Source organism: Eptatretus burgeri, chromosome 3 (genome assembly GCF_056783735.1).
Source record: "Eptatretus burgeri isolate ZD-2024b chromosome 3, Ebu_testis_v1, whole genome shotgun sequence".
Taxonomy (NCBI): domain Eukaryota; kingdom Metazoa; phylum Chordata; class Myxini; order Myxiniformes; family Myxinidae; genus Eptatretus; species Eptatretus burgeri.
This window is the reverse complement of record NC_140963.1, coordinates 78351175-78376693: the sequence shown is the minus strand read 5'-3', so window position 1 is coordinate 78376693 and position 25519 is coordinate 78351175. Positions and strand designations below refer to the sequence as shown.

General features: G+C 43.0%; 1 protein-coding gene across 4 annotated transcripts in view; it reads left to right on the top strand.

Annotated features, from left to right (window-relative positions):
• LOC147030253 (uncharacterized) overlaps positions 1-25519 on the top strand; it is a 90073-nt gene that overhangs the window by 4617 nt on the left and 59937 nt on the right. For 3 of the 4 annotated variants that reach the window (XR_015056280.1, XM_085874123.1, XM_085874121.1), the window contains exon 3: positions 17727-18779. Coding sequence is in view for 3 of the 4 variants with exons in the window: in XM_085874123.1 (XP_085730249.1) it covers positions 17727-18779 (1053 nt within the window). In the remaining variant the exon portion in view is untranslated. Of the gene's footprint in view, positions 1-14626; positions 14714-17726; positions 18780-25519 lie in introns of all 4 variants that reach the window. The other variant, XM_085874124.1, reaches the window with a different exon arrangement.

Here is a 25519-nt window from a genome sequence, read left to right as displayed (position 1 = left end):
CACTGTAGAACACGGATCGGAACATGAACCTGCAGTTTAGCAGTACTTTGGTTCGGAATTTGCCAAACTGTACGTAATCTTGTCCTGAGTGCACGTGCGCAGACAGAAGTGACGTAATATTTTTACTCTGCCTGCCCGGCAGTCAAACAAAATTGAAAATTATTCCAAACAGGAAAGTTACTGTTTTTAGGACGTTATAAAGGACGCAAACAACAGGTACAAAGGACTAATGTAACTCTTAATAGACACTGTGATTTAATAGACACTGGGTAAAACGGTGGTAAAACCTGGAATTAATTAATTTATACTCCTTTAAACCTCTTTAAACCTTCATTATTCCCGCGCTTTCGAAGAAAAGCGGGAATATTGTGATTGTCTCCGCCATCCGTATGTCCGTCTGTCTTACCCTGTAACTCCTCCTACACCATTTGAAATAGGAACTTGAAACTTTGGGACATAGTAGATATATGTATGGGGAAGTGCACAACACTTTTGGATTTTTGATATGACCCCTAGGGGCCGGGCCAAAGGGGTTGGGGTCATGGGGGTCGATTAAAAAAAAATTGTCATAGCTTTTTAAATCAATAAAATTTCACCTAGCGTAAATGGGACAAATTAGTGCATGCGGGAATATGCGATGGTGTGCCATCGACAACGTAGTTTGAGTTTAAATTGAATTATATATTTGAACACTGCAAAACACAAATCGCCTTCATAATACTTTCAAGAACCATGCAATGTGTCGATGTTGTTATGCTTGTGGGGATGGAGGAACTTCATCGTAAAGGTAGGATTGTATGGAGTAACATGGTCTGTGGATGAGCAGGCGACATCTCAAGGTAATGTACTGAAAGTAGATACAACTGTCAGCTTAAGTTGTTGCGTGTCAATGCACGGGGGTCGGTGCTGTGTTAATTAGGTAGGCATTAAGGCTAATTTCTCCCAGTATGTGATTGCCCCCTGTGACCATTTCCTATATTTTTGCATTTACAAGACTGGCGATAAAAAGGAATCACGTCCTTAAAACAACAACTGAGCTGAACGTTCCAAGCAGGCAAAAACACCGCCTCCAGGAATGACAACTAGCAAGCCACTGGGGTGGATGACGGATGGGTGTGAGGTCAGAAGGTTCAGGGGAGGGAAGAGTTGTGTGAGGTACGTTATTGGAGGCAAAAGGATCTAATTCGCTGGCTATCCCTCAACAAGGTGAAGAAGGCTGCACGATTCTCATGTTCATGCTGAAGTGAATTTGTTCGCACTCTGGAGCGGAACGCGAGCCATTGACTGTTTGGCTGAGTCGTGAAGCGTGTACGTTTCTGTGGAGGGAAGAAGAGCGTTCCTCGTGGCCTTATCACAGGGCCTCAGAAATCATCTCGTCATATGGTTGAGGGGGAAGGTGGATGGTCGTGGTGAAAGGACCTGGTGCAAGAGAGGAACGGTCAGCATATTCACTTGTGAAAAGAAGCCGCATGGTGGTTTCTGAGCCCTGGCGTTGAATACCACCACACAAATACCTCACGTATGTTTCCTGCCCAGAGAGTGGCTTGGCTCCATTTTCTGGTGCGGTTTCCCATGCAGTGACTACGCAGTTTCGACGACGCTAGGTCCAAAAAGCATCATCTCTGGATGAAGGTAAGTGCCAGAATAAAGGAGGGATTTTTCTTTTGTTTTATATTTTCCCCTTGTCCGTTTTTGTAACTGTGTGTAGAGGCGCCTCAACTTTAGGCTGCAAATTACCTCAAGTTTCTTTACCTCATGCTTTGATTTATGCTCATAAAGCCCCTATTTATTAAGATTGCTTGTGTCTGTCTATTCGTTGTGGGTTCGAGTATAAACCCTTGGCATACTCAACAGCTGTGCTTCCAAAGTCTGGTTTCAGATCCAAAGGACAGCTATGGTGATGGCATTTGCGTTAACCATAGTGGCTGTTTGTCTGGCATTTGTCTATCTTTGGAGTGGATGAGAGAACTTTGGGTCTACCAGATCCTGGAGGAGGTGGCAGACTTCTGGGAGTGGATGAGAGAACTTTGGGTATTGTGGCATCCACCAGGGAACGCAGTCTTTAGAAGGGGGTTGTACAGATGTTTTTTTTTAATGAATTTTTTTTTTCATTAATTCATTTAATGAATTTAATTCATTCATTCATTTAATGAACTTCATGAATTTTTTTTCATTAATGAATTTTGATTCAGGTTTTGTCTTTTACAGAGGTTTTATGTGTGCTTCCTGACATCTACCTGCCCCAGGAGTTAGGAGCGAAGAACCAAGAGTTTTGCACTAATTTGAATTGTTGTGTTTAAGGGGTGTAGAATTGAGTTGTGCTAGAACTGAGTTAAGGGGTGTAGAACGTTAAGGAGAATAGGCAAGTTAGCTACGGCTCGCTTTCTACAGCCTCTCCTTATTTATTTCATCGATTAATTTGGTGCAAGTCAGTAAGTGGCAAGGCTGGAATGGTAATCCTGCATTGAACCTTGCAGCAGTTACGTATAGCGTAACATGGTCCGTGGACGAGCAGGAGAGATCTCAATTTAATTTAAGTCGGGAAACTGTCAGCTTAAATTGTTATGTGTCACAACACGGGGAGCGGTGCTGTATTAATTAGCTAAGGGCTAAGGCCAATTTCTCCCAGTATGTGATTGCCCCCTGTGACCTTTTCCTATGTTTTTGCATTTACAAGACCGGAGATTAAAAGGAAATCGTGTCCTTAAAACAACAACAACCGAGCTAAACGTTCCAAGCAGGCAAAAAACCCTGCCTCCAGGAGTGACAACTAGCAAGCCACTCCCATAGGGTGGATGACAGATGGCCGTGAGGTCAGAAGGTTTGGGGGAGAGAAGAGTTGTGTGAGGTACGCGATTGGAGGCAAAAGGATCGAGCTCGCTGGCTTCCCCTCGATACGGTGAAGAAGGCTGCACGATTCTCGTGTTTGTGCTGAAGCGAATTTGTTCGCGCACTGGAGCAGAACGCTAGCCATTGCCTGTTCGGCTGAGTCGTGAAGCATCTGAGGCGGGAAGAAGAGCGTGCCTCGTGACCTTATCACGGGGCCTCAGAAATCATCTCGCCGTATGGTCGAGGAGGAAGGTGGACAGTCGTGGTGAACGGACCTGGTGCAAGAGAGGAACTGTCGGCATATTCGCTCGTGAAAAGAAGCTGCCCCGCGGTTTCTGAGCCCTGGCGTTGAATACCGCCACACAAACACCTCACGTACGTTTCCCGCCCAGAGAGCAGCTTGGCGCCATTTTTGGGTACGGTTTCCGGCGCAGTGATTACGTGGTTTCGACTATGCCAGGTCCAAAAAGGATCATCTCTGGACGAAACTAAGTGCTAGAATAAAGGAGGGATTTTTTATTTTGTTTTATATTTTCCCCTTGTCCGTTTTTGTAACTGTGTGTGGAGGCGCCTCAACTTTCGGCTGTAAATTACCTCATGTTTCATTACCTCGTGCTTTGATTTATGCTCAGTAAACCCCTATTTACTGAGATTGCTTGTGTCTGTCTATTCGTTGTGGGTTCGAGTATAAACCCTTATCCATTGCCAAAAGTTTTCGAGTTTATGGTTGAACCTATCATTTTGTCAGTGGTGAAGGCCAATAATGTCTTCACTCCGTGCTGGCTGACTTTGACTGGAGTGAAATAATGGAACCAGGTGTGATCACGTGCCACAATATTTAGGAAATCATCTCTCTCCCCCTGGTAGTGTTCCAGGAGCTCGGCAATGGCCATGCAAGTTGATTCTTTGATCAAACGTAAAGTCTTTTGGTAGCACATTGCACTCACATGTTGAACTTGATCAGCAACACAGCTGCATTCTCAGCAATGATGTAAACCAACATAGAATGAATAACTAGTTTTGCTAGTGAAGAAGGCTAATCCTTATTTTCTCCAACGAAGGGTTAAGGCTTGAAACGTCAGCTTCTCCTTGCTTCTCATGGCGGTCAGCATACCCTGTTCAACATCCTGTTGATTTCATCCATTATGCAAACCAGCAGCCACTGATAATGATGATCAGCATCTGGTTGTACATGATGATGTGCAACGTCGGTCACCAATTCACGGCAACTTTTGAACTCTGCACCATATACATACAATTCCATAAACACTTTGAGTCATCAGTGTGCAGACGGTCTCCTGTTCATTATCCCAACGCTTTTTGAAGAAAAAAAAGGGATATTGTAATCAGGTCTGTTTGTCTGTCTGTCTGTTTGTCTGTCTGTCTGTCTGTCTGTCCGTCCATCCGTCACACTCCTATTAAAAGGTTGTGTAGAAATTCGCCAAACTTGGTAGTTATGATCAACACATGGCACAATGGTGCAAGAGCAGTATTATTTTTGGCTCCACCCCTTGGGATGAGGTCAAAAGGTAAACTCCCCAAAAATTCAATTACGGCCACATTTATTTAAAAAAAAATTAATGAAACTTTGTGGATGCATTCAGCAATGGGGGCTGCATGAAATGTGTAACGAGTTTTTTTTGATTTGACCCCCGGTTCATGCTCCAGGGGTCACAGAGGCCAAGATGGAACAATTTTTTAAAACCCAAAATATGATATTGGGTCATTCCTGGTGGTACTTTTTTCCATTTTTCAACTTCACTTTAAGTGGTAAGCGTAGGGATTTGCGATGGTGTGCCATCAACTTCGCTCGAGTTACCTCCACCCCAGAAGGTAGAAGAGGTTGTGTTTTCACCCCAGTCTGTCTGTTTGTGACTTGTGAAAATCGAAGATTTTTCAAGTATAGGCCTATTGGTTGGCCGTGTGCGTTATGACTTTGCGAAAAAAATTAGAATTTTTTTTTTTCCAAGTATGTTGGTTGGTCTGTTGTGTTTGTCTGTTGGGTCGCCAAAATAGGTGACCCTTATTGTCAGTAATTCTGTCTGTTTGTTTGGATGTTTGTTCGTTTATCATCAGCATAATTGGTGGTAAACGTTGGCGGATTTTGACCAAACTCGGGTGGTAGGTATATCTTATGACCTAGTGCTTTGAAAATTGTGATGGTTGCTAGGGACGCTTTGGTTCCCCAGCAACAACCGAAAAACCTTCAAAATCGGTACCATTCACGCGAAATCAATTCCAAGTCATTATCCCACGTAGGGTTATGAAATTTGGCATGAATGATCTACAGGTGATGCTCTATCAAATATATTTCGGTTTTTGTGATTATATGGAATACTTTACCCGCAGCGCCCCCTACAATTAGGGTATGCGCGAAAATTGGTGAAAATTGAAGGCCCCCTAGCGACCAGGTGAGTGCATCGATACGAATGAAACTTTGCAGGTTCATGGTACTCAATGAGTACTACAACTTTTCCTCAGGACATATTGACCGATTTCGCTTAGGTCAGGGGTCAAAGGTCAATTAGTGCAAAAATCGATAATATGTGAGAGCTGGAGGTGCCTTCGCGCCAAATACTACTCCTCGGGTTATGGTCGGATGGTCATGAAAATTCACACTAATCGTCTGGAATACATTGTGCACAAACGATCGAGCCGGATTTCGATTTAGGTCTTTGTTCACCCACAGCACCCCCTCGAACTTTGGGGATTTCTGATTTCAAACCGCATTTTCGGTACTTTTCATTCAAATGGATACCGAGTAGTTATCAGTAGATGGAACTGGATGAGATTTGATATGCATAATCTTAAGGTGATTCCCTATCCGCTATATGACATCCATTTTGCTCTATATCTTATAGTTTCCATGCTCGGCGACCCATCGCCGCCTACCGGCTTGTTTGTTGGGTAGTCGATCTAGTCGAACAAAAAAAAAATTATTTTTTTTTGAGATTTGTTCTACCCTTATTATCAGTATTTAAAATGACGATTTAAGTTATAGTCCAGCAGCCATTTCTCATATGAGGCCAAATGAGGAAATTCGTTCAACACCCCCTACAGAAAAGGTTTGACTTGACAGGGTGGTAGAATAGACCCTATAGAACACCTCCAAGTAGTATGTGGTTTCCAATTGTGGTATCATTAAAATTCTACAGGCCATTATACATACCAAGGGTACTTACCAAGAGGGTCACTGTGGGCTCGCAAAATTTAGGGGGAGGGGTAACGTAAACGTGAATATCTTTGGCTAGACTCAACCAATTTTCAATATTGAGTTATCATTGGCTTCCTATTATAATTCTCTGCCAGAGTATTTACAGTTATTTGAAAATGGCCTTTGCCATGGCATCACCAAAGCTAAAATATCACACTAATTCAAACTTTCTGACATTTTTAATTGTGTTCTCATATGAAGGTGAACGGTGTTTCTCAATTACTACTGGTATGTATACATTTTGGAAATCAAACGCTTCAGAAAGTATTGTTCAAGTGCCCGTTTCCTTTTTGTCTGGTCTGAATAGACCCTCGGCTCGGGGACTGGACCAAAGTGCCCTCGTTGATAGAGGACTACTGTTGTGGCATGAGTTGTCCTCTTTCCATCAAGAGTCTCTTCAGTCATGTCATTATTGTCTGCTGCCACCTGGACAAAGACACCTGGGAAGAGCTTTGATGGCAATACCGTACCAAAGATGTCGCTCTTGGCTAGGATCTCCTGTGCTCTGCTTGTGTCGGTTGCCTCAACATCATCGTAGGAGTCACAGTGGCCCATTCTGCTCAGCATGGTAATGAGCTGTTTTGACCTCGTCATATGGCGAACTGCAATTCCCAGGGCCACATGCTTGGGTATGTTAGTTCTAGCATGAGTCGCACAGTGTACAACATCCTGAGCATGCATCAAAACACGTCTTTCATCTGATGAGTTGCTACATTCTGGTGCTGAAAACTCATCTTAATCTTCCTTTTCTGGTTTGGCAATAACCCAGCATAGTAGCCAGTAAAGACTGTCTGGTATCATAGATTTGGATTTTGTCAGGGTTAGATCCATGATATTAGGTGGTCGGACTGATATGCCTTGGCATTCATTGATCTCCGACTTGATGAGTTTTGCAGTGCGGTACAGCAGACTCACCCTGTCGCAATCATCCATCGCTGTTGTGGGCTGTTTTCTTGGTACACCCGTGGCTGTTGCGGTGTTACACTGATAGGCAGAGTTGATGACATCTTGAAAGGATATGGAGCTTGAGTACAAAAGCTCAGACTGACTAAAGGCTCAGTCACACCTTGATGTTTTAGCCAGCTTATGCCGATTTTTGTAAAATTTGTCTAAAACGCTGGTACATGTTGAATACGTTATGGGTAAGTTTTGATAACATTGAGAGCACGCTGAAAAACACTGCCATACGTCGTTGTACGCTGGCTTTAAACGTTGAACTTTTGGGTTTTCATCGAATTTTTTCATGCTTGAAATTTTACGACGTATGCCGGCGTATGACTCACACATTCTGCTACGCTGGCCATAAGCTGTAGGCACGTTATGCGATCGTTGACAAATGTTGAAACACGTTACTTGTAAGTTACTCATTAGTCGAAACAGTCGAGGTACTGTTTAGCGTACCCAAAACTTATTTCTAACCTATGAGTAACGTTTTGTAAGCACGCTACACGAACGTTGTTCACACTTTGCAACACGTTACTTGAAAGTACTACTACTACTACTGCTACTACTACCAACATCGACATCAGTAAATTCTCTCGAACTAGTACTACTACTACTACTACTACTACCAACATCGACATCACTAAATTCTCTCGAACTACTACTACTGATACTACTACTACTACTACTACTACTACTACTACTACTAACATCAACATCACTAAATTCTCTCGAATTACTACTACTACTACTACTACTACCAACATCGACATCACTAAATTCTCTCGAACTACTCCTACTGATATTACTACTACTACTACTACCACTACTACTACTACTACTAACATCGACATCACGAAATTCTCTCGAACTACTACAACTACTACTAATAACATCGACATCACGAAATTCTCTCGAACTACTACTACTACTACTACTACTACTACTGCTACTGCTACTGACTGACATCTACTCAACATGGAGTCTGGAACATTGACGGGTTCCTCTTGTGAAGCCCATTTGTATATACCAAGTCCCCTAAACCCTGCCAATACGCCATTATACGGTAGCTGTAAGTTAGAAACACGTTCAGTAAGTTCTGTGGTCGTCCGGAAGACGTCAATCAAATTCGTCTACATACGCCAATGTGCGTTTGAGATACGTTACACATAGGTTCAAAGCACGCTACTCATAGGTTCAAAGCACGTTATTTGTAGGTTAAAAATTAAGTTTCGGGTATGCTAAACATTACCTCGACGTGTTTCGACTTATGAGTAACTTACAAGTAACGTGTGGCCGACGTGTGTAAACGATTGTGGAGCGTGCCGAGAACTTATTCCAGCGTATGCGGAACTTGTGAGCCATACGTCGAGTACGTCGTAAAATTTTCAGCATGCTTGAAATTTCACGACGTACTAGACGTACCACGTAATATGCCAGCGTACTTCATTGTTTTCATCGTGCTCCTAATGTATACACAACTTACCCATACCGTATTCGACGTGTCCCAGTGTTTTAGACACATTTTTCATAGGTCGGCATACGCTGGCTAAATCGTCAAGGTGTGAGTGCGATGTTGACACTTCCAATTTTCAGGCGGATATGATTTAAATCGGCGTGCGGCAGGTTTTTAACAGAGAACGCCTCGAGTTCGTCGGCGATACGTGCAGCATGCTATGCCTAAGTTAAACTATCGTTGGGCATCGGTTGTGAACGCCGACAACAGGCTAAGCATTCGTTGGTATAAGTTATCTTTAACACAACGAAACGTTCTGTGCCCGTTACTAATATGTTATGCATACGACCAACACGTTATGAATCCGACCAAAACTTTAAAAAAAACCTCAAAACTTCAGCGTACGCCAACGTTTTACATACATTTTTATACGTTCCTGGCTAAAACGTCAAGGTGTGACTGGGCCTTAAGATCATATGGCTTATGGAAGACAATGTCATCTACAAAGTGTTTCTTTAGTCAAAGTTTGAGTCGCTGGGTAGTGTAGCTGTCGACTGCCACTCCCTGTCCGTGCAGAAAATGATTCTATCTGTCCAGAAGAATTGTCATATCAAAGGCCTTCCCACCATTCAGGTCAGCAGAGATATCTTCAGCCAATTGCTTGAATGCCGTATCGTAACAAGTTTCTTGTCTCCCTTCATGGAAGCCAGCATACTGCAGATTAGCTTTGCTGATGTATGAGGCATGGCAAGCTCTGTGGTATCGAGCTTCTGCTGCCACTAGATCATTACTGACAGCACCAGTAGTCCGTAACATGTCCTCATCGCCCTTTGCGGTCGCTGCTTGCACAATAGTTTCACAGGCTTGGAAAGTTCTGACCATGGTCATCTCCTTTACCCTTCTGTGTGTTTTGTTCTTGCAGAAGAGGCACATAGTCCAGTCAGTGGACGTTGACTGGGACCTGGATACCCTGGAGGTCTCCGTCAAACTTGTTTCAGATTGTGAGCCAATTTTAGATTCTTCTGCTGGTGTTGGTGAGAATGCAGATCTTCTCCTCTGCATGTAACGCAGGTTTTCTTTGCTTGTCCATTTTTCATAGCAATTTGAGTGCCATTTAACATCCACGGTTGCCAAACTGTCAAAATCTGATTTTAAACGTTCGTATACTTCATCTCATCGGAGTTCCAGTGCGGCAACAAGTGTCTGTATGGAGGTATCTCGGGCTTTCCTCAGTGTCTCGTTTGAGTCCATCTGACAAATTATGCACTTGTGAAAGTTAGTCAACTTCTGTCTCTTTACAGGTAAAAGTTGCACTACTGCCTGACTCTCTGAACTGGCCATTGCTTCAGTTGGCTAGTAGGATTCTTTCAGATGTTCAATCTGGAATGACACAGAAAAGCAACTATGTTAACCCACAGCCTCTTTTACCATCATTATTTACATGACATTATTAAACTTTATTTTTGTAATTATCGAGTCCACAAAAATTTCATAAAAAATAGACTAACACAGCATTTTTTTAGTCCAGCAGCATGAACCTGTGAAAAATTCAATTGTTCAACACCCACTACAGAAAAGTTTGACTTGACAACTTAGTGTGCTCGAAAAGTTGCCTAAAATATAAAAAAAGCTCATAATATTTGATTTGTTTGTGATTTTTACCTCTTGTGGTTGTACAGTTGAATGAATATCGACATTTCTGTACATATTCTGAAAGAGAATTATAATACGAAGCCAATGATACCTCAACATTGAAAATTGGTTGAGTCTCGACAAAGATATTCACGTTTACGTTACCCCTCCCCTAAATTTTGCGAGCCCACAGTGACCCTCTTGGTAAGTACCCTTGGTATGTATAATGGTCTATAGAATTTTAATGATACCACAATTTGAAACCACATATTACCTGGAGGTGTTCTATAGGGTCTATTCTACCACTCCGTCAAGTCAAACCTTTTCTGTAGGGAGTGTTGAACGATTTCATTTTTTTCAGGTCCTTGCTCCTGGACTATTAATACAATGGCGATTTCGATGAAACTTGGTTGGTAGGTTCATACCATGACCGAGTTGTGTGCAAATGAGAACCGTTGCTATGGACACCACCGTTGCCTAGCAACGGGACTTTTAAATTTTAGAAAAATCATAAAAAATTAATTTTTTCAAAAATCGGGCCACGAGCGACTGTGGGCAGTACATTCAGCCATATTGTCAAAAATTTCCAGCCGGATCCTGTGAAAACTGTCGGAGAAGATAGACTTTGAATGAACCCTGGTCGAAAACAATAAAAAAAACGAAGTTCGTTATATCTCAGAGACTATGAGTCAGATATACATGAAACTGGTATGGTAGGTTCATGGTATGTCCTAGTTATGTGTTAGAAAGAACCGTTGCTATGGACCCCTCTGTTGCCTAGCAACGGCCGAAAAACCTCTAAATGTGGGGGTATTTTAATGAAAAAACAATCTGCAGAATTAACCCTTGAAGCGAGAATCATGAATTTTCTTGTGCTTAATCCTCAGGTCATTCCCCATCGAACGGGCCCATCGCGTCAGGTTCTATTGGGTAGTCGACTACCCATATCCGCCTACCGGCTTGTTTGTCTGTCTGTTTGTTTGTCACATGGTTTTTGGCCAGTTTTCAAGCAATCGTTTTGAAAATTTTGGTGTGTGTTGGTGACCGGCCAAGGACACCAACGCTAAATTTTGGTGAAGATCCGAATCAAGATTAATCTGAATTTTTTTGGTGATTCTTCAACATTGAGAAATAGGGCCAAAAACGATATATAGCTCAATATCTCAAAAGGTTATGGACGGATTCACATAAAACTTGGTTGACAGGTTGGGAGTGCAACTTGGAAGAATTGATTCAATGGTGAAGAATCAGTTAAAAATTAAATAATTCCTCTGTCCAGATCAAGATTCAGATCTTCACTAAAATTGGCAGATGGGGCTAAAGACGATTTTGCATGATATCTCAAAAAGTTGGATGGATTTGGATGAAACTTTGTGATCAACTTGGGTGTGTGAAAAGGACTAATTGATTCGATTTTGATGAAGATCTGGATTCGATAATTTTTAAGTGATTTTTTCCCCGTTAATAGTTGTGGCCAAAAACGGTATATAACATGATATCTCAAAATGTTATGGAAGGATTTGGATTAAACTTGGTGGATGGGTTGGGTGTGTAACAAGGACAAATTGATTCAATTTTACTGAAGATCCAGATCTGAATAAAAGACTTTTAAAATTTTTTTAGTGATTCTTCACCATTGAGAGATTGGGCCAAAAACTATAAATAGCATGATATCTCAAAAAGTTGTGGACGGATTTTGACAAAACTTGGTGGATGAGTTGGATAGGTGACAAGAATATTCTGATTATCCCCGAACAGGGAGGGGGCGTGGGGAGGGGGTATTGTAATCGGCTCTGTCTGTCCGTCACGCTATTTCCTCCTAAACGGTTCTGCAGAAATTCACCAAATTTTGTCATTATGATCACCAAATGGCATGAAGGTGAAAGGGCAGTATAATTTTGGTCCCTTTCCCTGTGGCAGGGCCAAAAGGTCAAATACCAACAGATGAAATTACGTGCACTTTTTTAAGCTTTAAAAAAAATGAAACATTGTATATACAATCAACATTGGGGTCGCATGAAATATGTAACGATTGGGGGGATTTTGGGGGATTTCACCTCTGGTTCATGCCCCAGGGGGTGGGAACTTGTCACAGGGGTCAAAATGGGAAACATTTTTTATCCTCAAAATTTGATATTGGTTCATTCCTGTTGGAACTTTTAGCTATCTTTCAACTTTGCTTTCGGTGGGAAGCATGAGGATTTGCGATGGTGCACCACAGACTTCGCTCTACAGGGCGAGTCATAAGTCCCAGGACACGGTTTTCGCCGCTTGTACAAGATTTGTTTTTCCATCTACCAGGGTGAGCCATAAGCCCCAGGAATAATAACATATTTCAGTAATAACAGTAATACATAATAACAGGAGTAATAATAAAATATTTGTCATACAACAATTCCAATACTTCCTGAGACATTGAGTGCATCCGTATGCGTTTTCATCGTCTTGTTTGTGTTTCTCCTCTCATGGTTCCACACCACTGCTACCAGCTTGTCTTCCACTGTAACTGGACTGGTGTCTGCCATCTTGGTTTAATGTATTATTTGTATTATCTGGAAAAAAACAAACAAACTATAATTACATGGTATAAACAAATCTTGTGTAAGCAGCTAAAACCGTGTCCTGGGACTTAAGACTCGCCCTGAAGTTAGATTTTGGTTTCGGTCTGGATGCAGATCCGGCCTATCAGTGGGATACAAAATGTAAACTGTTCAGCCTGGCGGAAGTATGTGCTCTAAGTGCCGTTCTAGTTTCACCTGTTTTTATGTTCTCCTTCACAAAAAAAACTGAAATAAGAGAGAACAAGAAGGGCACTCTTCGACATCGTGACATTTCCAGATATGCCTCCACACAAATTATTCCATCATTACGCATACTTGTACCAAGTTTGATTTAAATCTGAACCCTGATTCAAAATATGAAATAATTCCAGCTGCCAGATCATGCGTCCGATCAGGATGAAATTTAAATCGTATATTTCCCGTCACTACTAGATTATAATTATGAGGTTTCACTACGATAGATGAAGCGGTTCAAGAGAAAGAATTTTAAAAAGATTTTCGTTCAATGCAATATGGCTGCCAGACCATGTGACCTTTTAATTATTCGTGAACACTCTGGTATCCGCAAAGCTTGGGGAACATGTGGGTGAAGTTTCCCCTCAATCTCACCTGGTAGCGGCTGGATAAGACAACCAGGGAACCACTCACTGGTAGGCATGGATGCCCCACAAAATATATAATGGAGAAGAAAGTAAATGCCTATGGATTTTTTTTTTAATACCATGAACAAACTTTGGTACATCGCAGGTGATAAAGGTTGTGGTCAAGTTTCATCGAAATTGTGTGTAGTTTCATTGAAGAAAACAAATACATATTTTGGGGGCAACCCCCACGTAGAATCACTAAGACCACCAATTGTTTTTTATTGTCATGAACAAACTTCAGTACATCACGGGTGATAAAGGTTGTGGTCACATTTTATCGGAATTGTGTGTGTAATTTCTGAGAAGAAAGCAAATACCTATTTTGGGGTCAACCCCCATATAGACCACCATAAACCCTCATTTTTTTTTTATTCCATGAACAATTTTGGTACATTACGGGTGAGTGATGAAGGTTGTGGTCAAGTTTCATCGGAAGTGTGTGTGTGTGTGTGTGTGTGTGTGTGTGTGTGTGTGTGTGTGTGTGTGTGTGTGTGTGTGTGTGTGTGTGTGTGTGTGTGGTTTCTGAGAAGAAAGCAAATACCTCTTTTGAGGGCAACCCCCCTGTAGACACTCTTCGACCCCAATTTTTATTTTTATTTTTTAAAATGCCATGAACAATCTTTGGTACATCACGGTTGTTGAAGGTTTGGTCAAGTTTCATCAGAATTACATGTGCAGTTTCTGTGAATAAAGCAAATACCTATTTTGTGCTGAACCCCCCTCCCCGACCCACCCCCTCCCCGTAAACCCCTTTAGACCTCGTATTTTTTATTGCATGAACAAACTTTGTTACATCATGGGTGATGAAGGTTGTGATCAAGTTTTTATTGAAATTGTGTGTGTCGTTTTGGAGAAGAAACCAAATACATATTTTGGGGGGCACTCCCTGACACTCGCTTAGACCCCGATTTTTCTAATGTCATGAACAAACTTTGGTACATCATGGGTGATGAAGGTTGTGGTCACGTTTCATTGGAATCGTATGTGTAGGTTTCGGAGAAGAAAGCAAATACCTCTTTTGGGGTGTAACCCCCCTTACACCACCTTCGAGTCCGATTTTTCTCATGTCATGAGCAAACTTTGTTACACCATTGGTGATGAATGTTGTAGTCAAGTAACACCGGAATTGTGTCATTTTTGAAAAAAAAAGCAAATATCTCTTTCGGGGGGGGGGGGGCACCCCCCCACCGTAAACTCCCTCCATAGACCCCTCCCTCAGACCCCAATTTTTATTATTATTATTATTTTTTTTTTTACTTTTATTTTTATTTTCAATGGCGTGAACAAACTTTGGAACATGCACGGTGATTAACATTGTGGTAAAGTTTCATTGAAATGGTATGTGTAGTTTCAGAGAAGAAGTTGAAAGTATTTGTGGACGGACGGACGGACGGACGACGCGCCATCCCATAAGCTCCCCAGAACTGCGTTTCAGGTGAGCTAAAAAAAAAAAAAACATGAAAAATGCAGTGGCCTGCAAAAGTATTCACCTCCTTCCAATAATGCCACATTTAGATGAATTACGAATGATGTAGTCTAAACGTTTTTTTCTGAATGAACTTATTTACTAATAACTGAAGAGATCAAACTAAACACTGTTATAGTTGAAGGAGGTTACATGTCAGGAATACCCGCAAAAAAACATGTGCAAATCAAAATTCATTGGTTGCGAAAGTGTTCAGCCCCTTCAGACGGTACTTGATGGAAGCACCTCTTACAGCAACGACTGCTCTGAGTGTTTTTGGGTCGATCAATGCCAGCTGTGCACAGTGATCGTCGATGGACTGCAAACTTCAAGTCTCACCAAAAATGTTCAATTGGGTTCAAGTCAAGACTTTGACTGAGCCACTCAAGAACATTTATTTTCTTCTTATTCAGCCACTCCCGTGTGGCTTTTGCTTTTGTACTTCAGATCATTGTCCTTCTGAAATGTGCATCTCCTACCCAGTTTCAGATTCATGGCTGACTCAAGCAGGTTTTCATCAAGGATTCTCCTGTTTTTTGCACTGTCCATTGTCCTTTCTATCCAGACAAGCTTGCCAAGCCCTGCTGATGAAAGGCAGCCCCATAACATGATGCTGCCACCACCATGCTTGACACTAAGGATCTTGTCAACTTGGCGATGTGCAGTGTTAGGCTTGTGTCAGATATAACTCTTTGAATTAATACCAAAAACTTCAATTTTAGTCTCATCTAACCACAAAACTTTCCTCCACATGCCTGCATTTCTTCTTCTTTCGTGTGGTCCAATCGTCAGTCATTCAAGATGTAAACCTAGCAGATCTCAACTATTCTCGGGCCTGCTGATCTAGCTGTGCAAGAGCGTTCCAACCTCCTACCAACTGGTGGATGGGACACTTTTCCACCAAGTGTTCTGCAGTCTGGGGCTTTCCGCAATCACAGCTTGCTGTGTCAGCCAGGTTCCAGGTATACATGCAAGCCTTAAAGCGTCCAATGCCTATATGCAATATGTTCAAGCGGCACCACTCCTTTCTTGTAAGTCTGCAGCCAGCCAGCAGCAGTTTGCCTTCAGATCACCTTATTTTCCACTCTGAGAGGAGCCACTGTTGGCTGCTCTCCGAGTTGTCAGCCTTGATGGAAGACTGGACTGCCCTGCTGAAAGGTTTCTAACTCTTGAGTCGTTGAGTTTACAGTAGTTCGTGCATTTTGTTGTCGAGGGCATGAACTTCAGAGTCAAAAGCTTTAAGTGCAGCACGTCTAGTTGCTGCTTCTCGCCTTTGGTGGTGAGGTGGGATGCCAGCGAGCAAAGGTAGGTGGTGGATGGGTGTTGGTCTGAAGCAGCCATTGAATACTCTTCGGGCAGAATTCAGCTGGACATCCACTTTCCTCGTATGCATGCTTCTGCCCGAAGCAGCAACACAGTTCTCTGCTGGAGCATGCACCAATGCCAATGTGGTGGAGCATAGGGTTATGAAATCTCCTCTCCAGTCATAACCTTCTCGTTTCCTTAGCAGGTTGACTCTTGCTGCCGTTTTTCCAGCGACATCTTCAGCATGCTTGTGGAAAGTAAGGGCTCTGTCCAAGTTAATTCCAAGGTAGGTCGGTGTGTTGGTAAAAGGAATTAGAGTACCATTCGATCAAACTTGTCGTTGTCTATTGGTGTCCGTATTACTCAGGTGAAAAGCTGAGCAGGTGATCTTCTCCACCTAAAGAGGGAGTTGCTATTGATGGTAATCGGTGTGCATTGTGTAAATATCACACGACAAGGCTTGCTCTATGCTCTGAAAAGTGTCACAGGTCTTTCGGATGGCTAAGTCATCTGCATATGCCATTTTCATACCAGAAGTGTGTGGCAAGTCAGCTGTATAGATGTTGAAAAGTGCCAGAGCAAGAACAGACACATGGCTGCAGTATCATGAAGATGTTTTTTGCAAACTCCATCTGAGCTTTTAGATATCTCTTTTTTCAATAATGGCTTCTTTCTTGCCAGCTGTCCAAAGAGGCCAGCTTTTTGAAGAGAACTGGATCTTGTTGTTTGATGAACATTGACCCCCATCTCAGACATAGAGCCTTGCAGATCTTTTCAAAGTCTTTGTTGGATTTACAGTGACATCCCGGACCGGGACTTTCGTGTGTGTGTGTGTGTGTGTGTGTGTGTGTGTGTGTGTGTGTGTGTGTGTGTGTGTGTGTGTGTGTGTGTGTGTGTGTGTGTGTGTGTGTGTCAGTCACCTCCATAACTCCAAAACCATGAAATTGAGCAGCCTGAAACTTTGCACGTATACGAAGAAAACTCCAAGGAAGTGCATGAGTAAAAATTGGGTGTTTTAGTTCATTAAAACACCCCTTTTGAAGATAATTAATGGCCTTATTTAATAATATCCTTTATCAAGCGCATCCTCGGCCACCACTCTCTATGGGGTCTTTAGGGCCATCCTGGATTACCTCGCTGTGCTCTGAAACCGCCATGTTTTTTAGCCTGCTCAACCATGCATTGCCTTGGAACAGGCTGCAATGATTTCTTCATGATAAAGTTTGTTTTTGTCTTTTTCACTTTCCTCTCATATTATCAAATGCCTTGATCATCATAACGACAAATCGCTGGATACATTGCAATGCTTATGAATGCCCAGAAATGCCAGCGTTCATGGCTTTATTTCATTTCCACACATGCCATATCTTTATGCCTGGTGTTGGCTTAACGGTTAGGGTGGCAGGCTTTGGATCCTAGGGTCCTGAGTTGAAATCCCACTCAGCTGTTGAATTAATACCAGGTGGGGTTAACTTGGCCTGTCATCCTTCTAAGGTTGGCAAAATAAGTGCCAGCATGCTGGTATACGAAGTCCGTCTAAAAAGTAACGGGGCTGAGCCTGCTGTGTGCTCCACTTACACAACTTGAATGAACGGGTTACGTCACAGTCTTTTGCAACATTCCAGGAACATATATGATTGGTGATGGTTGACCGCTCATTGTGTGATTTTTTTTACAGGTCGTGCTTTACACGTTGTCTTGTTTGAGTCATCGCGCTATGAGTAGTGAGCAGAAAGCGAATCTGAAGTTTCTTGCCAAGCTTGGCAAAACACCTTCCGAATCCTTCGCAATGCTGCAGCAAGTCTACGGGGATGAAACGATGTCACGTACATGTGCATTTGAATGGCACAAGAGGTTCAAAGAAGGACAGGAGGAGGTTGAAGACTATTCACGGTCTGGAAGACTTTCAACGAGCAGAACTGCGGAAAACATCGAGCATGTGAAGCAGATGGTACGTGCAGATCGTCGACCCACGGTGCAGATTATTGCTGAGGAACTTTCCATCAACAAGGACACTGTCTGGAGCATCATCACTGAAAATCTCGAAATGCGTAAGGTGTGCGCAAAGATGGTCCCCAAGTTGTTGTCCGAGGACCAGAAACAGCAAAGAGTCACCGTCTGTCAAGACATTATAGAGCGCCTCGAGGACGATCCAGACCTGCTCGGGAGAGTCATTACTGGCAATGAACCATGGATATTCGAATACGATCCCGAGACCAAACGGCAGAGTCATCAGGGGAAAAGTCCAGCATCACCAAGACCAAAGAAAGCAAGGATGTCGAAGTCGAAGGTCAAGGTGATGCTCATCGTGTTTTTTGACATCAAGGGCATCATCCACTTTGAGTTTCTACCACAGGGTCAAGCAGTGAATCGATATGTGTGCAGGAAGATCCTCCAGCACCTCATGAGATCAGTCCGGGACAAGAGGAGGGATCTGTGGGAAAACAACGCCTGGGTGCTCCACCATGACAACGCCCCTGCTCACAGTGCTCTGAGCATCCGACAGTTTCTGTTGGAGAGGAACGTGCCAACTCTGGAGCAACGCCCGTATTCGCCAGACTTGGCCCCTTGTGGTTTTTTTTCTCCTATACCCCAAGCTCAAGGATGTGATCAAGGGGACCCGATTTCCTGTTGTGGAGGCCATCAAAAGGGCCGTGACGACGGAGCTCCAGAGGATTCCAGAAGAAGCCTTCCGGGGATGCATCGGAGCATGGAAGAAGTGGATGGACAAGTGTGTGAGATTGGAGGGAAACTATTTTGAAGGGGACAAGCTGTGATTTCAATATATTTTTGGAATAAAATTTCTGTGAAGTCAGTCCCGTTACTTTTTAGATGGACCGCGTACTGTGTCAGAGTGGTGACCCGTCTAGGAGTGCCCAATAGCCAAGGACACTGCTTAAGCAGCACCAACGCTCTGCACAGAGCATGGTCTCAATCTCCTCCTCCTCCATATCTTTGAGAATCTCTTCAACTAAGCCAAATTACAAAATTTAAGCTCCAGAATTTAACTTAGCAGTAGTTCCGACTGCTAAAAAAACGTGTTCATTTGTCTAATTCGGAGATAGTTTGGACATTTGGATATGGCTATCGCTCGCCAAACATCCTTATCAACCGTTTAATTGGAGTGCTTACTTGATTGCTTAAGCTGCTTGCCAAGCACCCTACAGTCAAAGGTGGTGCAGTTCGTGCTCTGATCGGGATGTGCAGTCAGCAGTTGCTACAAGGTAAAGGTACATATATGGGTATATTTTTGCCCTCGCCAGAGGAGAGGGAATTGCATTTGGGTCGGTTTTGTGTTTTGTTTGTCCGTCTGTCTGTCTGTTTCTTTGTTGCCCATTTGGGTCCGTTTATTTGTTTGTCCGCACAGAACTTTAGTGTTTTTCTCCGCAACCGTTTGTCGGATTGAGACGAAATTTTCACCATAGGAGTGACTACTCATGTAGAATATATTAATTAAAATTATGTCATAGGTCACGTGGTGTGGCAGCCGTGTTGGAAAAATGGAAAAAATTTGGACCTTTGTATCTCTGAAACCACAGCAAGGAAAAAATTGAAACTCCTCATGTGAAATAAGTGATTTTTTTTCTGACGTCATAGGTGCCTTCCTTATGACGTTATAATTGCATATGTAGAACGCTATGGACCAATTTTCTGGAGACCAATTTATCCCGAGATGACTTTCAAAAAATTTCAATCAGTATAAAAAATTTTGAGGGTCATCTTGGGGTAAATTGGTCCACAGAAAAAAAATTTGATGACATCATCAGTCATGTGATTTGGCAGCCACATTGTTGATTAAAAAAAAAAAAAAAAACTTCAAAAATCTTCTCTTAAATGGCTGAACAGATCGAGGCGAAACTGCACATATGACTGCATTGACCGCATATCCATGAGGAACAAAACGTTCACACATATGGCATCATTAGTCACATAGACAAGAGGTCAACGATTGACCGTATCCTTGCACTTCGTGTCCTCACCGAACGCAGACGAGAGTTTTGGCAGGGGCTGCTTGCAGCCTATGTTGATCTCTGTAAAGCGTTTGATTCAGTGAATCGGGATGTCCTCTGGAGGATTCTTGGTCTTCGTGGGGTGCCACCAAAACTGATCGATCTGATGTCTGAACTCTACTCTGGTACTGAGAGTGCTGTGAAGTGTGGTGGTACCATCTCTGACTTATTTCCAGTTGTTACTGGAGTTCGTCAGGGATGTGTACTGGCCCCCACACTTTTCAGCACTTGTATGTACTGGATTCTAGGGAGGATGTCGGAGAGATCAAGTTGCGGTGCGTCATTTGGGAATGTCAAGATCTCGGACCTTGACTTTGCAGATGATGCAGTCATCTTTGCGGAGACTTTAGACATCCTCTTGGGGGCCCTCGAGGTGCTGAATGAGGAGTCTGAGCCATTGGGATTACGGGTTTCTTGGGTCAAAACTAAGATCCAGGCTTTCGGTGACATCTTGGATGCTGCTGTCCTGTCTGTGTCTGTTTGTGGTGAGGATGTTGAGGTCGTGGAGAGATTCACTTACCTTGGCAGTGATATTCATGTCTCTGCTGGCTGCGAGTCAGAGGTCAATAGACGTCTGGGTCGGGCCTTGGGGAGTCATGGATTCACTGGATCATGGGGTGTGGCGCTGCCGGTACCTGTGCGGGAGGACGAAAGTCCGAGTCTTCAGGTCCTTGGTACTTCCAGTCTTGCTCTATGGGTGCGAGACTTGGACTCTGACCAAGGATCTGAGACGGAGACTTAATTCCTTTGGTACCAGGTCTCTTCGGAGAATCCTTGGCTATCGCTGGTCGGATTTTGTGTCCAACGAGCGGTTGCTGAGAGAGACTCGGATGAGATTTGTTACCTGCATAGTCCGTGAGCGTCAGTTGCGGCTGTATGGACATGTGGCTCGTTTTCCTGACTCTGATCCTGCTCACCAGATTCTCTCAGCGAGGGAGTCTCATGAGTGGAGGAGGCCAGTGGGTCGACCACGTTCCTCATGGTTGCAACAGGTTGACCATCATCTGAAGGAGATGGGGATGGGCCTGGCATCTGCCTGGGGGATGGCCAGACGGAGGCCCCTGGAGTACCGGCGGAAAGTGGACGCAGCGACGTGCTGTTCTGGCACATGCTCCCATACCTGACCTGAGTCACATAGCTTGGCAGCCATATTGGATTGACCCAAAACCTATAAAAAATCTTCGCCAGAACGGCTGGACAGATCGAGGGGAAACTGCACACAAATGTTCCCCAAGCCTTGGGGTTACCAGGGCATCTATGAATAATTGATGTCACATGGTCTGGCAGTCATATTGGATTAAGCGAAAAGCTTTTAAAAAATTCTTTCTCTTGAACTGCTTCATAAATCGATGTGAAACTTCCCAATTATTATCTTGTTGCGATGGGGGAATATATGTTATAAATTTCAACTTGATCGGGTGCATGGTGTGGCAGCCAGAATTATTTAATTTCTTTGATCTCGATAATTTTTGAATTTATTTATTTTTTGATTAAAGAGCAGGTTGCGGGTCACCAAACATGTTCTGAAAATTTATCAATATGATTATATGTGCATTAAATAGTTCGATGCAAACTATTGTGGTTGCCTAACTATGGGGAAATTAATGAAATTTAACTCCGAAGTTGTTATTTCTCGAGGCTGTTGAAAAAAAACAGCTGCGTGCCATATATGGATGGTGACGTCACGTTCTCCAAAACAAAGCGGATGCTCACTCGCTCATTGAAGAAGTGTCCAGTTCAGCGGGCCGTTCTTTTGCTTTTATTGAGCTTGCAACTGTCTATATCATCCTTTTTTATTTTGAATTATTGTAGAACAAAGTTATTTAGATATTTGTACATCATACCTCGTACGTGTGTCGTCGTCATGTTTTGCGAAAATGGCTGGAAAACGGGTAATCGTTCCCACCGATTCCCGAAGGAATCAAACAATCGCCGGCAGTGGATAAGATTTGTACAAACAAAACGGGAGAATTTCCCCCCAAAGAAAATGGGTAAAGAGGACCCTTTGGATAGACTTGTCATTTGTGGTGACCATTGCACAGCCGAGGATTACGAAGGCATAAACACCTCTGATCACCACTCTGTAAATATGAGTTGTTGGTTGACAAGTTCTCCAGATACTGCTCTGTCACAGAATCAATTGTTGAGTTTAAGTGAGAAAAACCTAGAAATGTATTCTTAAAGAGTACATGGAAAAACACATAAATATACTTTCTGAAAAACACAACCATGAAAAAAATTCTCAACAAATCAACTTATTGTTGATTAAATGACTTTTTTTTAACAGCATCAGCAAATTGGGCTATTTCATTTCAATTGTAAAAAATTGATCAATTTTCCACTTTTTTTTTCTAAATTTGGTAGAATATTTCCCAATGAGGCTAAACATGTTTTGGTATTTATATGCCACAACAGTCTCTTGAAAGTTTGGGTTTGTTCTAACTGTTCACTTTCGCTGGGGTCAAGCTCAGCTGTCAGAAAGACTTCAACGCCAAGGCTACAGTGTATAATATATTTGGGTCCATTATTGATTCATTCTATTTCTGACTCTTGAGTGACGAGAGGGTTGGTGGTGGTCGTATGGCAGCTTACTTAGCTGCTGGGGTAGCTATCGTTTCTTGAAGCATGACTGTGTCGCTGATGCAGTGCCCCTCTACCAGTACGCACACTGGAACTGGTACTCATTTCACCAACCTCGGAAGGATGACAGTCTGAGTCAACCCCCTGGTGTATTAATTCAGCAGCCGACGGGGCTTGAACTCAGGACCCTAGGATCCCAAGCCACCACCCTAACCACTGAGCCAACACCAGGCTACTAGAGGGTGAAAAAAATTATTATATCAAGTCACAGACGAATCAAACTTTACATTATTTTATGCATCGAACAAGAAAATGAAAATCTACAAACCAATCTGTCTGGTGGAGTCTTTCAGTGTGAACTGCCGGGCAGTCAATCCTGCCACTTGTACACGAAATAGGCCGTTTTCTGGCACTTGCAAGTCGCTCAAATTTATATGGCTCAGGGCCAGAAACTCCAGAGTATAAATTCCCATCATCCCCCGACTCGTCCTCGGCAATATCGGAATGAAAACACTCAATTTCATCGCCGCTGAAATCACTCTCTGATTCGCATCTTGCCATTGTTCACACGCTGTTTCCGAATGTTCACGAAGTTTTCGGAGAACGTGACATCATAGCATCTTCAGTAAATTCCGCACTGTTTTTCGATCACTGACAAAAGTTTTGACTTGAAAGTTAATTTTAGCATATTTTGAGTTTCAAATGTAAGAAAATAATTCCCCAACGATTATTAATGTGCTTACAACCTTCGAATCACGTGAAGTGATCAGCGACCCAAAACCTGCTCTTTCAGGCTCACTTTGCTGTGCGTGGATGGGTTTGAGGGTAGAGATGTAGCAGCTGAAACCTGAATCCTATCTGGGTTCCTCCTGATGACTTCATCTTTGCTTTTTCCTTGTTTGGGCTCCTTCTGATGACTCCAATGCAGTGCTGTACCTACAGTACAGTATTTGGTTTTCCATTTTATTTGAATTTAATTTATTTTAATCCTATTCTGAATTCAGTTTAATAATAATAAACATCATGGGTCAGGGTCAAGTGTCCGATCAAAGCGGGGTTGCATGAAAGCGGGACGTCTTGAGACCCGGTCATCACTGCCAGCAGTTATAAAGCACGGCAGTTCTAGTTATGTCTCTTAATTACAGAACACACCTGTACACAAACACTACACAAAATACACCACACAAAATGATGGTGGTTGTCTTGACGGACTATCCCCTCACACTGCCTTACCTTGCCCTTCCCTCGTGCTGCTTTCCCTTGACATATCCGGACGGTGGTTATGTCCGGACAGTTGTTATCTTCAGATGTGTCCGGACGGTGGTCATGTCCAGACAGACTCTCCCCTCATGCTGCCTTCCCTTGTCCTCCCCTCATGCTGTCTTCCTTTACCCTCCCATCATGCTGCCTTGCCTTTCCATACCACTCCTCGCTCCCCCCTCCTTCCTTGCTCCCCCCTGCTTCCTCGCTCCCCCCTCCTTCCTTGCTCCCCCTCCCTCCTCGCTCCCCCTCTTTCCTCTCCATCTTCTCCCTCCCGTCACCCTACTCCCTCCTTTCCCCCTTCTCTCCTTTTCACTCCCCGCCCCCTTTAATATTCTCATCAGCAAAGTGACAGGTTGTAGTTGCTAAAACCAGTCAGTTGTTTCACCTTTTCAGTCTTGAATCCCCCAGCAAGAATCAATTAATGACCTTGTGGTAGATTCTCTTTTTCAACTTCACACCAACTCTCTGACAGAAATTCAGCAAGAATAGCCTTGTGTTCAGTGGATTTGACAAGTACTTACAGAATTTCACTGCTTTGGAATGGGTGTGTTGCTTCCCAGGATTCAAATTTCAAATTCTGTTGTTTTCCTCTGTCGTTGTCATTCAATGTTCTTGTTGGACTCTCACCTGTCATATCGATCTAATCCAACATCGACACGATTGCAGACATTTTTTCTGAGCTGAAAGGGAGCTACAGAATACATCTTCTCTGATAAATGTCGAAAGTTTTGAGCACCAGGTGTAGGGCTGGATTTACCATGTGGGGGGCCTTGGGCACAATGATTGTGGAGGGCCCCCAAAGTTGGAGATTAATCAACAACTTAAATTATTCCTGCTTTTTAATCAACAACTGAACTTATATCTATAGATTTGGCAGATCCTGATCAGGAATGATTTGGCAAAAATGTTCACAAATTACAATTAAATCCAACAATATGACAAGATGGATGGATTGTTATTGATATGGCTGGTGACTTATCTATGAGCTGATGACTTATCTATGAGCTCATTCTAAAATCAAATCACAAAAATGCTGTTGCTACAAGAGTAAGAGATAGAGATGGACTAATATAAGAAAATAACAAACGACGCGCTGTCATTAATCATACTACGAACTTCGACTAAAAATCTTCAAACTTCGAAAAACCCTCTGGGCAAGAGAAATCCAAAATGGTGATTAATAGCCGACTTCCAGCGACTGCAAATATACGGCAGTCGTCCACATCAATGAACATACACACGGTGCCTTAATCAATGGAAAGCTTCCTGCGCGACTTCGCGGCAGCGAATTCGGATATGATACTGTCAACCTGCATGGAATTGAGCACATCGGATTCGGTTGAAATGATGGTCAGAATGACCAGTCTCTGCTGCCCCATCGTGGAGCGAAGATGGTTCTTGATAAGTTTGAGTTTCGAAAACGAGCGCTCCCCGGAGCAGTTCGACACCATCAGTGAGAGGTAAATCCGAAGCAGCACTTCCACGTTTGGGAAAGTATCGGTGAGTTTTCGCTCGATGAGAAAACTCTACATCTCGAGTTCAGTACGGCCCGAGTCTGGCTCTGACTCCTTCATCGTGGCTTGGAACTGAATCATTTCTTCTGTGAGGTCAGGTGATA